Below are 16,637 nucleotides of genomic sequence, written 5' to 3'. Positions count from 1 at the left end.
TAGTTCATCAGAATCTGTAATCGGTAACAAATGGTAATAAATTAAACATAAGAAACTTCCATGATATTGAATATTTGAATAAAATTCGGGTAGAAACTTTACTCCGCGGTGTATTAAATTATAGAGTAGTTTATGAAAGTTACTCAGAACTATCCTAGCATCTCATGCAGTTTTCATCCACCACGTTACTTAATTGACAAAGAATTTATTTTCATATACACGTTTTCCAAATATTGCTATTAAAGCAAAGCAAGTAATTTATTCAATAATCATTTCATTATTTAAATTGTATTAATCATTCAAAATTTCGATTTATTTATTGAAATTTCTTCACTTTTAATCACTAATATTATAATAAAAAACAATTTTTAAGATGGCTATTGTTATTATTATTGAATTCGTTCATTAAACATATAATGAGATGAAGTGAATAATTATCCCATAACAACTTTCTTTAATTTTATTTTAAATAACCTATTTGAACATTTCGGGGCCATCACACTTTCACCAAGCACTCTAAAATTCACAATAAGAAATGTCATATTGAGCATACTACACAACAATAATTCAACAACTACCTCAACATTATAATTTTCTACAATTTCAAATTTAATAAATTAATCTAATCTCCTTATTCAGTCTTTAATATAAAAAAAAACAATAATATATATTGCTGTGTAATAATATTTAAAACACTAATTGCATATTTCAAGTAAGGAGAAGCTATTAAAACCAACATTATCGTCGTTAATTTCACTCCAATTAAGGTTGTCTTAATAATATCGATAGCTAATAGTTACCTCCATGCTAAATATTACACACTGCTATTCTTTAAAAAGATGAAAATCCTATTAAAATATTTTTTTAAACATTGTCACAATAAATGATTCCTGAAATACTATTTTGTAACAATGATTCTGAACAGATGGTTTACTCATTATATTTCTATTTGAAGGGGTTATGATATAAATAGTAAATTGTAAGAAAACAACGTTCAATTATTTTTTATTACAGATTGTTATGTTTTGAAGTGTACAAAGCCCCTTCTGCATCTGTATCTCAGTTATTAATTGGATTTTGAGGTTAGAGTACCTCACACTAGCTAAGTAAGGCATCAACCTCCTTCACAACCACACTAAAGATTAAAAAAATCACAAAATGTTATATATTCACTTCGTTAACATACCCCTTCAGTAGATTTATGATATCTATATAATTTGCATGTAAATTATTTGTATAGCCTCTGTTATTTTCTTGTTTTTAGAGGAGAAAAAACTTTATTAAAATACAAAGTTGCGCTGCCCAACTTCATTGGACTGCTAGTCACACAGCATACTTATTATAGTCTAATCAGTCAATATATTTTTAGCTTACGATAAACAAGCCTAGACAAGTATACAATAATAAGACAATAAATATCAATATTAGTAATATATAACATTAAAACTTTTTTTTTGTTTCCTTTTTTCCCCTTTCCTTTTTTTCATGATTTTTTTTCCTCCTTTCCCCTTTCTCTCTTTTTTTCTTTACCTTCCTTTCTTTTTCCCTTTCACATTTTCGCTTCAACGGAATGTGCCTTTAACATAATAATGGATAAAATAGTGATAGAGATATGAGAAAATATATGAAAGATATTTAAGTAACAAATTTAAATTATAAAAAAAAATCAACAAACTATGTTAAAATTAATATAATTTTTTTTCTTTTCAATATTATCAGACAACAACAATGATTATTGTAATTTTTATGTAGCAGACTAAATTAGGAGATTAAATTAATTCATAATATTTGAAATTATAGAAAATAATAATATTAAAGTAGTTGTTTTAATTAATTTTATGTCGAGTAGTATGCATAATATGAATTTTGTCGTTGTATATTGTAGATCCTGAAGACGGAGCAATTACCCGGAAACGTTGTACGGATAAATTATGGTTAAATAAAGTAAAGTTATTATGGAAGAACTATTTACTTTACCTCATTAGATAACTGCAAAATTCTTTCAGTCAAATGAACCTAAGTAATTAAATAGAATAGTGATTTTACATATTATTAATATGTCCATTATAAACTATAAAGTCGAAGCTATTGTATACTAAGTCAAATAAGATAAAATAGTAAAATAACATATAACAATTAGTACTAGAGCATATTTTAGATTACTGAAGCCTTAGTTGGCAAGAAGTAATTTCAATTGTAATTACTTTCCAATTACTCTAAATTGAAACTTCAGAAATTAAATTGCAATTTTCACTAGTAATTCAAACTGCTTAATGAACCACTTCATTTGTAATAATGGTACAAAATTACAATTACGGGCTGAGCCAAAGTATTCGTAATTACTAATTATAGTGAAATGTAATTTCAATTACTTTGTGCCCAACACTGGCTGGCTACCAACTCTGCCTGATAGTCGATAGAAAAGAAAAAAAAGACTTGCCCATTGGTAGTGTCCCGCAGTAATTACTAACTATAAAAACATTTATCAAGGTAGTTTCCTTACAACTGTGTAAAGATATAAAAGTGATAAGAAAAAAATTAAATCTGATAATAGATAAAAAGAATACGTAAGAATAAAAGTGGAATATATAATGGCATAATGTTTAGATATGAAACAATTTATTAGGTCAATATGTTTATAAATATTTTGATTGTTTGTGATTTTTGTGATCCTAAAGACTGAGGGATGATACTTTGCAGATTGGTCACATTGATGATGAAAAAAATCTTGCAAAACCCATTTTTTGTAGTTGAAAACTTAGTAAAAGATGTAGTCTGTCTATTTAAATTTTTTATCTGAAGCCTCGACAATAATACAGTCTAAATTTTGAGATGGAGCCAGCGTGTGTGCTTGGTTGAACAAATGTCCAATCTGAAGGCCACAGCTTCCATTGATATTATAATAATTTATCGTTAATTTTTTTTTAAAGTTTTGAATCGTAAAAGACTGCCAAGAGCGGATATTGAAGAAATAAGTCGTCAAAGTATTTTTTTTACGAAATAGAAGTTAACAAAAAAATCGATTTTAATGCCTCTGAATTTGGAGTAGAATACGTATCCCTACGAAAATACTGTGTTAAAATTTAATTTAATATTTATTTATTTCTATTTACAGCTGTACATTATAATACATTTAGTAAATTTGATCTAAGTTAAATTGGAGTGTTATAGGCGTGTAGAGAAACATTGGTAGCACTCTAATGACATTTTACATTAGCTGGTCTCGTGGCCATCTTCTTTTCAGGCGCTTCGAAGGATTGTCAGGAATGGTTGAGGATGCAAGATTAGAAACTAGGGGGTTTATAATATTTATTTTTATTATATAAGAGTTTATAATGGAAGGAGTGATATCTGGTTCGGGCAAGATCGGTTACACATGGAACATTAAGGTCTTTATCTATGATTTTATTTGTGACAAAGTAAGGATTTTGGATTGTAAGGGTTGAATACGAGAGGAATTCGAAGGTTTAGTGGAGCCCCAAAGCGTTAAAATATTTAAATTCTAAATATAATAAATAAATTTCTACAGTTATAGTATGTATGTATAGATCAATAAATGGAAAGTTTATCTACTATTTTTTAATGTTTACTAACTATTAAAAACAAACACATTGCTAGTAAGATTGATTGCTATGAATTATTTCTTATTTCGAATTTTACAAAAGTAATTTAAGTTAATTATTTAGAATAACTAAATGAGGCGTTATATCAAATTCTAGAATTGAGGCTTCGTTTTTCTGAATCAGGTAGATGTAATACAGATATAAATGTGAACAAATGATACATACGAGATACTGGAAGATTTAGTTGTTTTTTTTTTGGCAAAAATAAATATTACCTAAGTTTCATCTTATATTACTCAATCATAATTTTATAAAACATGAAGAATACGATTATTTATTTTAAGCATATAGACAATAAAAAGGGAATAAAATCCAAATGAAATGAAAAATTAAATTAAAACACTGAATTATAGCAACAGGTTATATAAGATTTCCTTTTTAAATATGGCACCAATGGAGTACATAAATTTTCCTCAAAACATAGAAAAAAAAAAGGAACATGCCCCTTCCTAGGGCGATGAAAAGACCTTTGTTATTTCCAGACTGATCCTTTGAAAAATCTTACTCGCTGGAGGAAATCCCTTCCAGTGCTCCAGTAGATTTCCCTAACTTGAACATATTCTCTGTTTTGTACCTTCGCACCTTGTTCTTTGTCATGTTTAGGGAGTGTTTTTTCTAGCTCCTTGAAAATATTATTAGATGGCTATTCTTATCCGATTCAGATACAATTGATTCCATCTCCTTTTGTATGATTTTATTTTTAAATTGAATTATACCTTTTGGAACAGTATGAATATATTTATGAAATAAATAGTCCACTTTTTTTTTTCTTATTCAGTTAGTGGAATTTATTTAACTTTATAAATGTATTCACATATTTCTATTCATATGACATTGAATACACTGGTCGACATACGCAAATGTTATTTTAATTTAATTATCGGACGAAAAAGATCCTATTCAGTCTTATACATACGTTATTATGTATGTGTAGTGGACATATCCTTGTGATTCGTCAAAAAACTGTCTGTAGTTGGTCTATGGTTGTGTAATGTTATTGCATACTGCTGTAGGGTCTTTAAGGATAAAGACCTGGATTTGTATGCTTGCGTATGTTTATGTCAAAATGTTCAAAGTACAAAGTATATATTTGTTAGATTAGAGGAGCTTGGAACACTCTCAATATAACTAACATGATCCGTGTCGGACGGAGAAAAAGCTGTCCAGAAAGGATGGACTGAGGAATGAGGTTGTTAGTTGGTGGAAGTACTGGTTACTAGTTTGAGTTTGAAGAGAAGCTTGAAGAGAACCTGCTGCCTAATTCCGTCAAACGCTTGAGCAACGTCTAGAAGAACGCCAGTTATTTCTGCTCTAGAGCCATGCATAGAATATACGCTTTCATTAAACACGGCCAAAGACTTGTTTATTTTTTGGAAAAAGCAAGCGAAATTAGTTTATAGCGTTCTTTGAAACCCATCAATCCGAATTAAATTATACATCAAATATTAGAAATTTTCAGACTTAATTTTTTGGTAATTTTTTTTTTTATCGATATCTGGCTTTCACTTTAACATTTATGATATTTCAGAATGTTTCCCAAAACCCAACTTTACTATGTCTGCTGAATAGCCTAATTTCTTGAGCTCTCCAAGCCCATATCAATGCCTTTTAGTTTTCCCGCAAGGAAACAAAAACCGGTTCAAATGAAATATAAACTTATGTTATAGCAATATCGAGTAATTTTATCTAAATCACTTCAAATCAAGATTTAAATCACTTCAAAATTTCGAGTAGATTAGTGGAATTGTGCTAACGTATTTGGTTTGTAGCCTCCCCCCCCCCAAAAAAAAAATTAATTGAAGCACTAAATTATGAATTTCTTAATCGATTACAATACAAATTCGTAATATAAGGGTTTTTTGAGGTTCGGAAAACGAATGTTCACTTTTTCCCACTCGAATAAAAATATTTTACTACACTTTCTAAGTCTATTGGTCCAAATTATTGTAATATTGTACTTATATTATATCACAGCAGGTATAATTATATGTCAATCAATTTTTTTTCTTGTGAATGATAAAAAAAATTATTAATGATTGTATTATTTATGAAAGAATGCATAAAATATCACAAAAAATACGCTAATAGTAAAGTAATAAAAAAAATTGTTTATAGGTATAAGTTGGATTAATATTATTTTTCTCTCTGTCTAATCTCCTAAGAACTACTATTGGTTTTTTGTTATTTTGTATAAATTTACACTCTTTTAATACAATCGGCAATATTTTTTCCTTATGGCGTCTAAAGTTGAGGTGGCACCATCCTGGTGGCATCCTTCCGATGCCAGTGTTTCCTATCTTTCTTTTATTTCCAAACAATTAGTACTGAACTTCCCTTCTATATCCTAGAAAACGTGCAATTTAAATTCTCTGTCCAATCCCCTACTACCATGTATTTTTTATCTGACATCTATCCTCCACCTTACCGAACTGCTGCATTTCATAAATCGTTTTTTACCCGAGCTGCATATCTCTGGAACTCCATTCCCTCTAACATACGTCATGTATCAGCCCTTTCCTCGTTTAAATCTGTTATATTTCATTACCTTTTGCTTCATCAATCTGACCCATTATTATAATAGTACAGGTATTTTGTAATTAACTTTTTGTTTTGTTTTTACTTAGTCAGTTAGTTTTTTAATTAATATATTTCTCTGTATATAAGTTATATGTAAGAGTGGCCACACAGTTTTATGGCCAATAAATGTTATTATAAAATTAAAATTACCTTTGTAATTGTTCTAAAGGGACCTAGTTCCAGAATAATAAACTATTTTTCATTTTAAAAAAATCAGTTGTTTTATAATTAATTCAACTATGATATAATATAAGAAGAGTATTCAAATAAGTTATACCGACTGATCTACTAGTAGTGTAATTTTTTTTTTTTTTTTTTAGCGAGATTAAAAGTTTAAGATTCTATTTCACACAAAGAAAGAAAAAACACTTTCATGCGAATTTCCATAGCAATTTAAAAATTTTTTATTTGATCAAAATTTTTGCCTTATTAGCTCGCCTTTGTTATTCCGAAGTTTATTTTCAGTTTTGGGCATAATACTCTTGGGACATATTTGATTCAAACTGATAGATTTATCATAATTCAGTAATATTTATTAAAGAGAAACATTGAGATATAAGCTTATTTCCTTTTTATTAGTTTAAGTGAAATTATTAGGATAGTGTCATGTAAAGTTATATTTTTACTTTACATATATAAAAAAATAAAGTGCACAGTTATTTAGGAAATGCTTCTTTCTGTAATTCAGAGCGTAGAATTTCCACGCTCGATGGGTTCCAGTTTCTACAGGTTATTTGCCAGAAAGGGAGCAAGAGAGAGAGAGAGTTATATTCCATCTCCAGTTTCCCATTGGAACGGAGACAAAAAGAAGCGGAAATATATTCAACTGCAATCTCTCTGCCATCATTGGGACGCTATGCAACATTGTCTCGTATGATTGCTCTCGCCAGGTCTTCAACACTACTATGTATTGTCAAAAGCTTCCATTCAAGTTGAATGTATTTTAAATTGTGTATTTCAAGAAATTATAATATTTTAAGATAGTATTTGCCGTATTTTTGCCAAAGTTATTGACTAAATTTCAGTTTATTCTTAAATTATATTAGACTGCTTTAGTGATTATTTCACAATAGTATAGAGAAATAGTAAAAATTTAATTCTATAATTATAATTTCTTTATGACAATTTTCTAATTGTTTCCTAGTTTACTCCACTAATGTAAACTCTGTTATTTCGTTTGCTTGAATCATATATCTGGTAGTTCATACAGTATTGAGTAATTATTCTTAAAATCTACAAAACCTTTCTTATGTCTTCGAGAGATGAAAAAGTAAGACTATACCTTAATATACATATTTGTATTCAATTATGGAAAATTTTACAAGATATTACATATAAATATAAAAAATCGGTAGCACTACAACTCGTACACGCATCGGACAGATCTTTGCCAAATTAAGGGCACTTTATAGAGGCTGGGCGGACTCCGGAGAGCTCCTGAACCCACAATTGGTACAGTAAAATAATAAATAATCATCTGTTGCAGACGGATTCGAACCCGAGACCTTGAAGTTGGTAGCACAATGCCTTAGCATATATCCGGGGTGGCCAACCTTCAACAATACAAGATCTACTTTTTATGTTAAAAGTGTATCGCAAACGACTTACATAGGTGTTGTCTTAGGGCTGAGAAGGGTTGTGAAATGCATAATATGTATCGGTAAAAAGTGCATTCCAGCGATGTATGGATGAATACGTAATATGTGTGTTCGGAACTATTTTTTATTTTTTTAATTACTTATTAAGTTTTCGAGACATTGGCTCATGAAGAAAATAAATTTCCAGACCCAAATTTCCAGAACTTAAAATGCAATTAATTTTTTTTTATCAACTTAAATCAATAAGTTGTTGTACTATTTGTTCGTACATATGAAAAAAATGTTTTAAAAAATAAACAGTAAGGCTGATAATTTGATTTCAATATTTCACTTTCGCGTTTTTTTTTTGGTGGGGACAGGAAAATTTATCATCAAAGAATAACATGACTTACTATTAGCTAACCTATCATTAGCTCGCTCAGTACACCTCGTACATAAATATACGGGCTTATCCACGTACGTATATACCTATGTAAAAAGAATTATAATTATTTAAAGGACCAAAAAACTGACGTCCAGGGGAATTAATAAGATCACGGATAATTATTAACAATATCTATTAATTCAAAGCAGCTACAGATAAAGACAGATTTAGAATTTACTATGTTGCCTTAGCATTAAGTGACAAGTGTAACACGTGAGTTAAAATATATTGTGCTGTTTGGAAGCAGATCATGAGGATTCTAGGAATTTTATAACCTTTGCGAATTTCCAGAATGCATTAAAATATTGCTAGAGACTTTTGTCTTCTACAATTGCATCAATGTTCATGGTACACGAATTCCACCCTAAAATTGCAAGCGATAGCGATGAAGTTGTTGGCCATCCCTGGTGTATATAAATAGACAATAAAAAGTTAACTAATTTGTACTTCTGATTATAATGTTTATAAAGTCAAACTTTTTTTTTATTTTCATATATTAGTCTTTTCTGGTAATCTAAATAAGTTAATTGCATAATAAACCTAGGTCATCCCATTTATAGAATGGTTTTATAGAGTAAAAAAGAGGTTTTATCCATTTTTTCTTATCCTGCTCTTATCTATTATATAAAAGATAATATATAATCAATAAAATATTTATCACAATGATTAATATCCTTTTGTTGCAATAGTGACCCTTCAAGGTAAATATGCTCGGTTTTTTTTATTTATTTCTTTATTTTAGTATGTAAACGAATCTCGTATTACAGAGAAATTCGAGAAATAGTATCAGTTCTGGTTTTATTCAAAAAAATTTTTTTGGTGATTTCCAAAGCTATCCTTAGATTTAAGGAAGGCTCGAGTATTGGATTTAATCTATCGAAGGTTCATAATTAAATTTTGCTAAATAGGAATGTGTTTTAGTTTTTAGAAGTCCAAACGATGGTTTATTAATAGTATATGATCAATTCTGGTATGAATTTATTTTCCTTTGAAATATTGCATTTTTTCTCAATTAGAGTAGAGATATATTCACTGTCAAGAGTTTATGAATTTTTTTTCATTCAAAAAATTACATCCATGGTCCGACGAGATGACATCTATCGTTCGGTGCCAAAATAACACATAAAATGATAGATATAAGTATAATGTAAATATTAGATTAGACTATTAGAGCGTTGTAGAGGCTTTACAATTTTTAAGCTAGATAAGTGAAATATGTTGTAATCTAAACTACTGAAATGAAAATAAAAATAAATTAGTAATTATTAAAATATAGATAAATAAAAAAAAAAATAATGAAAATAACTGAAAAGATTTTGAAGTGAATAATAAAGCTGCAAATTTACAATTAGTGAATTAATATAATAACGAGAATAAAACAAAATAGTACAGAATGTTTTTTTTTCTTTCATACCCTCCTGTTAAGATTTTAGTGGGTATTTGGTAAGTACATATAGGAGGTATGCTATATGTATAGCTGGGTGTGAAGGATACCTTGGATTGCCTTTTGGCAAAAAGATATAATTTAAAATACAGAATATGTTAAAAAAAAAAGGATCCAATAATATCTATTACTAAGCACACACATTCATTGTTTATACAAATTGTAATATAAAAGATAAATTATGCGTAGTTGAAATAAGTTATTGGGAATCATAGATACTGAAATTATTAATAAATTAAACCAAAATCAAAATAAATAACAGCATAGATATAAAGACAACTCAAAATAAATAATAAATCGAATGAAATAAACATCTCTAGCACAAGCATACTTGGGTAGAATATTTACAACCAGCCCGAGTAAAGATGTACAATGTTAATAATACAAGTGGTCTCACTAGGGACCGCAGATATACACCACATATTTTGCTGACATCTCTGGTTTCCTGGCTATATTATCATATTTAGTTGCCTCATTTCTCTAACTGCCCAATTGAGATAAGAAAAATATCTGAATTAAATAAAATAACCAAATAATAAGATTAATTAAGTAATCGTTTATTCATTGTTCATCAAAAGAAATTAAATAAGTCCTTAAATTGAGAATTTTATTTTTTAGTTTATCGATTTTTGTATGTTGAAAATAAAATTAAAAATTTTATATGCAAAAAAGGATTCGACATGAATTATAACTAAAACATTAGCAATAATGCTTAGGCAGATAATTTTTTATTTTTATTTTATTGATTATTGTTTATTTTTAGACACTTAAAATTTATATGTTTGCTTTCTTTGGTCTATGCTTAAAGGTGTAAGCGTGATTTAGGATGAACACACTAAAAATAATATTAAACAATTAAAGAATACATCAAAACAAAGTGTAATTATATTAATCTCCAATAGTGCATTTATGTCATCCTTTTTGGTGTTCTATCAATGTGTAGATTCTATACATGTTTGTATCATGTTATTATATCACCTACATCAAATTTACTTGTATTTATTTTTATACAGTTACAAATAACAATAAATAAATTATAAAAAAAAAGTTAGCCTTATCAAAAACATTGAGTTATACATCATGTCCTATGTCACTGGTTGTCCGCCTTTTCCAGTTGAGACACTAAATTAGCACAGATAAACCTACACCCTGATCTACAGCTTCAAAGCGTGCCGTTACTGTGGCTGAGATTAAAATGAAAATTCATTCAAATTGATAATAATAAGTTTAATATTTATATTATTATATTTTAATAAGCAACTACAAGTTGCTTAGTAAAATCGAATCCCAGTCCCTGGCGCCTACTGATACTGTTACGATATTCAGGTTATCTTATATCTTGTACAAGGATAAGAACGATTGATGACATTTGGCTCCCATACCGTCGCGATAAGTGAAGTACTAAATCAATGACAGTGATAGTCTAGTTTCATCTTGGGCACTATTCGAAAGTAGTACTATTCCAAAAAAAATCAATAAGTGTTCTAACAACTTAAACTATATATATATGTCAAAATTATAGATACAATTAATATATCTTTGATGACAGCAATCAAGACTTATAATTGGTAAGAATGCTTGCATAATTACGTGGTTACGAACGTTTTAAAAAAAAAATGCGATACTAACACTTCCTTGGTTATATAATAGCATATTTTGGCTTTCTTTATATTAAAAAAATGAATCAAGTATTTTTGAATATTTATATTTTAACATAAGATAATTATACGGTAGTTACAAGTATATCACTGAACAGACGAGGGAACAGTTGATTGGTCTAAATTCAACAAGAGACAATTAAGAGTCTATAAAATTCCAATTTATTAGTGCATGGTATTAATAAAATAGTAATATATCTTCCAATCCGATTTTAAAGTAAAAAATTAAAACAGAATACTACGGATAAAGTTTCCCCGAAACCTTGCTTCAGCGTCTATTGACTATTTTTTAAAATCTAATTATTTGCAAGGAAAAAAATAAAACAATCAAGATTTTTAAAATTATTGTGTTAACTTATGTAATCTGCTCCCGTATTGTGTTATACATTTTTAAGTATATATCAAAATGAAACATACTTACCCAACTTGGAAAAACAGCTAAAAACAGAAAGGAGGATCTTAGGAAAAATCTATGGGCCCAGGAAAACACAAGAAGGTTACATGCTAAGAACTAACGAAGAGCTCTACATTAAAATGAAATAGCTGAAAACCGAGATGAGAATCAGAAGGCTGATGTTCTATGGGCACATGAAGAGGATGAATGAGAAAATATTGAATAAGAAGATGGGATGCTTATGCATGAGAAGATGCTTCAAAAACATGGGAGGATACACGAGGCAAATACGAGAGGAATTAAAGAGACTTAAAATTTCAGATTCCGACTGTCTAGATAGAGATACGTATAGGAAAACATTGAAAAATTTCACCAATATTGGAAGAGGAAAAATAATGGGTACGAAGTGGTCCGAAGAAAGAAAAGAAGAGCAGTCGAGGATCATGAAACTGCGATGGGAAGAAAGAAAATCAAGACTCCCAAAGAAGCCTAACCATTGATAGTCACGTGGTCCTTAGTGGTCGCTACTGGATAGAAAAAATGAAATATACAATAACAACAATAAAGTTTGGTCAATGATTATATTTAAAAATGGTTTTAACAATAACACATTATCAGAGATTTAGAGGAGTGGGAAGCGGTATTTCAATTAATTATTGTACGATTGAATTCCAGAAATCAAGATGCTACCAACTCCGCCGTATGTTTTCAAGCGAGGTTGTGCAATAAGTTTGCCGATAAATTAACCGGGACGCCAGAGTTCTATAAACGTTTTGAAGAAGCGTAGAAAGAACAAAACAATAAATACAAATTAATTTGAAAGGTCATACTTTTTTTTTTTTTATTTTTAAGAAAAAAGGGTAATGGTAAAATCCCTTATTACAAAATTTAAGAAGAATGAAAATTAAATATTTATATTAATTGAAATGATTTAAATATAATTACTAGTAAACTTCTAATGATTTAATTAAAATACAAAATAAAAAGAAAGGCAAAACTACGTGGCTGAGATTGTATTTGAACTCAGTACGATCATTTTACAGAGCACGTACGCTGACAACAGGACCACAGTAAATATTTGTTCGATAAGTATTTATCAGCTGTTATTAAAAACAATACCAGAGATGAGATTTACACTAGGAAAAACCATATTTTTCCTTATTTACTAATTATAGGACTATTACTGTAAATGGTAATGATAATGGTAATTTCAATGATAAGGTATTGAAATGACAAAATAGTGGAAATAAAATTAAAATACTTTTTCTTTTATTGGATTATTTATTTTTTCTTAAGAAAATGAATACGAATTTAAAATTTATAAAATTAAGATACCATAGGAGAATGAAGCAAAATTACAACAAAATAAAAGTTTTCTGAAATAAAATAAAAGTTTAATTAATTATAAACTAAAAAAAAAATGATTCAGTTGGTTTTTATTTATGAAACTAAAAAATTTTTTTCAAAAAATTTCATTAATACTATTGTGCCAAAAAAAAAAATAAATTGTTCCTACCAAGGCATCAATTAGCTGAATTTTACTTGATCCTTTGATGACCACACATTCCCTACACGAAGAACCAAATTTCTTCTTTTGTTTTTCTAAAATCTTTAGAATCATCTTCATTTAGATATGGCATTAAGTAATTATTTTTCGATAACTTACTTATCTGACTTTTTAAACAGACAATTATAGCGAGTAGGTTGGTCGATGTACGACATGTCGCAATCTCACAAGAGGAGATCATAACACAAAAAAAGGCAATCCTTTTTAGGATGTTTTATAGTTTTTTTTGTATGATTTCGTTATGATTGACCTATGTAAATCTTTCCATAGGTGCATTTAGGTCGATAAATACTATCGATAGCTTCAATTTTTTTTTTTTGATTGTGCCATTTATTTTATTTATATGATTAATGATTAATGATTATGGAATCTGATGAGGGGAATGCATTATCCCCGAAACGTTCTAGTAACCATATATGAATTAAGCATTACTGTGTTTTAGTTTTTAATCTGAAAACCGGATAGAATGATAAAAAAACTGAAAAATAATTAAGATTAGTTTTAGAAACATAAGAAATATCAATTATTCAATATTTAAAAAAAAAAAACGTTTATAAATAAAAAACAAAACATTTATGCATTTGTTCAAAATTTCCTCTCACATCAGTTCCCCCTTGTTCGTATAATATTGTCATATCCTCTTTGAACTTTTGTTCTCATTTTAATAATAAAACTTGAAGAATCCTCGAAAAGGGTGTCCTTTCTTGGAGATGACAATGCAGTCATAATGAGGGATTGTAATCAGGAGGCGGTACATTAGGGCCAGTTCAATGAGTTGATGCATTAGTGAGTCGCTCCCTTTGTGAGCGATCCCGTTCCCTCCTACGATGTCTTGAGAATCTCTCTTTGTCTCATAGTCCTTTATCAGTCCCTTGACGCCTTTGATATTTTTCTCCATGAACCTTTGACATTTATAACTCCTTGGAACGCACTAATATTTTTTGTGTGTTATTAAAGTCATCGGCTAATGAAGATGCAATATTTGTTGAGTTATTAGTGTAATTAGGAGTACCAATTATATCCACAATTTTTTTAACGATTAACTTTGAAATCCTGCAATCTAACACGGACAATTTTTTTCTTATTCCCTTAATAATGAATACCCATATTGAGTTATAATACAGCTTTTTTTTTTTTTTCCATATTTGCTTCCTTAGTCCAATACACCTTTTCCCTTTCTTTTTTTTTTCATTTGTTTAGGTAAAAAAAAATTCCAAATAGTATAGAAACTATTCTGTATTTTGCTTGCTCTACGTTTCAGGACAATTCTCCTATACTCATGCACCATTGTGACAATTAAGTTTTTCTTATCGACAATTTTTATCGATGTTATGTGTATATTTAAAATTCTTTTAATCACATTTATCATATATTTGTTGTTTTTTTCAATTTCCATTTTGTAATCATATCATCTATACACTTATAGTTTAAAATTATTTTATAACTATATTATTTAAATTAATTGTCTTTCACCAGTGGTACAACAATCCAATGCTCTATATTAGACATTACCTATTTGGAAGTTTTTTTTTCACCTCAACAATTAATAAAACGATATTACGAACTTCTTAAAAATAAAATCCAAAATCTTTTCCATTTTTTCCCCTCTTTAACAAACAGAACAAAATGAAATTAAAAGTATAAATAACACAATATGTACTCATAAAAATTTAAAAATCGTACATTAACACATAAGTACTATTTACTTAAAAACCACAATATCTGCAAGGATTTAACAATATCCATACATTCATACACAGATAATAAATATAAAATATAATAGTTTAAAATATTTGTTAAAGTAGTAATAAACATACATATTAAAAAGAAATCAATAGATATAATCATGAATAAAAAAATATGAAAGATACATTAAAAAATATTAATGTAAATAATTCATAATTTTTGTATATATGTATGAGGATTTATCCCGTATAAATAAATAAATAAGGATTCTAAGAACTTTTTAAGTTTACTACCATTTTAAAATTAAAATAGTCCAATTTTTTTTTCTTTAAAACCTCTTCAAATTGTTTGTTGATTTCTTCTTCACTTTTATCTAGAAATAATTTGATCTACACCTCCCTTTCATATATGCAGGCTAGAAAAATTCACAATACCTAATTATTTTCATGTACTGTATCGATGTTATATCATTCAGTCGAGAAACTTTAAATAACTGACCGTTCAAAAACGATATTTTAGGAAGTGTGGAAAAAGTTTCTAGTGCAGTATTGTGTTATTGAGTAGATTTTTATTTATAATTGTAAATGTTCTTCGTGGCAATAAAAACAAAATTGGTTTGACATCCTGTTTTTTTATTTCTTGCCCTGGATGTCACGTTACAATAATGATTGAAAATATCTAAAAATATTTATTGCTCCTTTGTAAATTTTGAGAATATACCTATGTAATTAAAGCAGTTAACTATTTTATTTACGTAAGTATATTCTTAAAATTTAAAAAAAGAGGAGAAAAAATACTAAATGGAAATAATTACTGTGAAAGTAGTAGGGTGTAGGAAGGGAGTGGTCTATGTGTGCTCCCTTAATATGTAGACCCCTCGAATGTATATCAAGCATTATCAAAACGTTGGGTACCTCTTCGCTAATCCTTATCGTATAATAAATAATTCAAACTTATTTTAACTTTATTTATTTATTTTTATAAATATATTATATATTTCATCTATAAAGGCAATCACGCTAGAAAAAAAGATTACAGTAATGTAAATAAAGAAAAATCAATTATACAAAATGAAGTAAAAAATTATGCACAATGCTTAATGAAGCTTCTGAAATTTTATTTATTTAATTTTTTTGTGACATCCACAAAAACAAACTTGAACCTTGACTGAAGGCATGATTAGTAAATTCTTCAAGTGAGAATTTGTAAACGAAGAATAAATTAATTTTATTAATAGTCTCATGATATTTTTTTTCTTTAAGCATTTTAGTTAATATTAAATTAAATTATTTTTATTTTTGTAACAGGGTGATGCAGTGCACAGGATTCGTTTCGCTCATTTTTTCTAGCCTTTTTGTTACACTTCGTGGAGAGTTTTCTGCCCAAGGTATGTATGAGTAGTATAAATTTAAAAGATAACAATACTTGTTGTTCTCTAGATTAAAATTTTTACACTATATTTCAATGTATTGCACCACAAGTATATTTTATAAATAATAAATTATGTAGAGTTTTGTTTTATTTTTATCAAATCTTGAGAGATGATTTGGTTGTTTTTTTTTTTTTTATACTAAATTTTTGACAACGTAAAATCTACTAAATAAATATCTCAGAAGCATTAAATCAATCAACAGAAACAAAAAAAAAATCAAAATTAAATTAATCA

At 28.1% G+C, this 16,637-nt stretch overlaps 1 protein-coding gene across 3 annotated transcripts in view; it reads left to right on the top strand.

Annotated features, from left to right (window-relative positions):
- The window catches only part of LOC106677973 (zwei Ig domain protein zig-8), a 334,034-nt gene that overhangs the window by 155,049 nt on the left and 162,348 nt on the right, over positions 1 to 16,637 (top strand). For all 3 annotated transcript variants that reach the window (XR_010845080.1, XM_067053234.1, XM_067053232.1), the window contains exon 3: positions 16,279 to 16,358. Coding sequence is in view for 2 of the 3 variants with exons in the window: in XM_067053234.1 (XP_066909335.1) it covers positions 16,283 to 16,358 (76 nt within the window). In the remaining variant the exon portion in view is untranslated. The remainder of the gene's footprint in view (positions 1 to 16,278; positions 16,359 to 16,637) is intronic.

Source organism: Halyomorpha halys, unplaced genomic scaffold (genome assembly GCF_000696795.3).
Source record: "Halyomorpha halys isolate HHAL.00 unplaced genomic scaffold, Hhal_1.1 Scaffold116.1, whole genome shotgun sequence".
NCBI lineage: Eukaryota > Metazoa > Arthropoda > Insecta > Hemiptera > Pentatomidae > Halyomorpha > Halyomorpha halys.
This window is presented reverse-complemented; position numbering and strand designations above follow the sequence as displayed.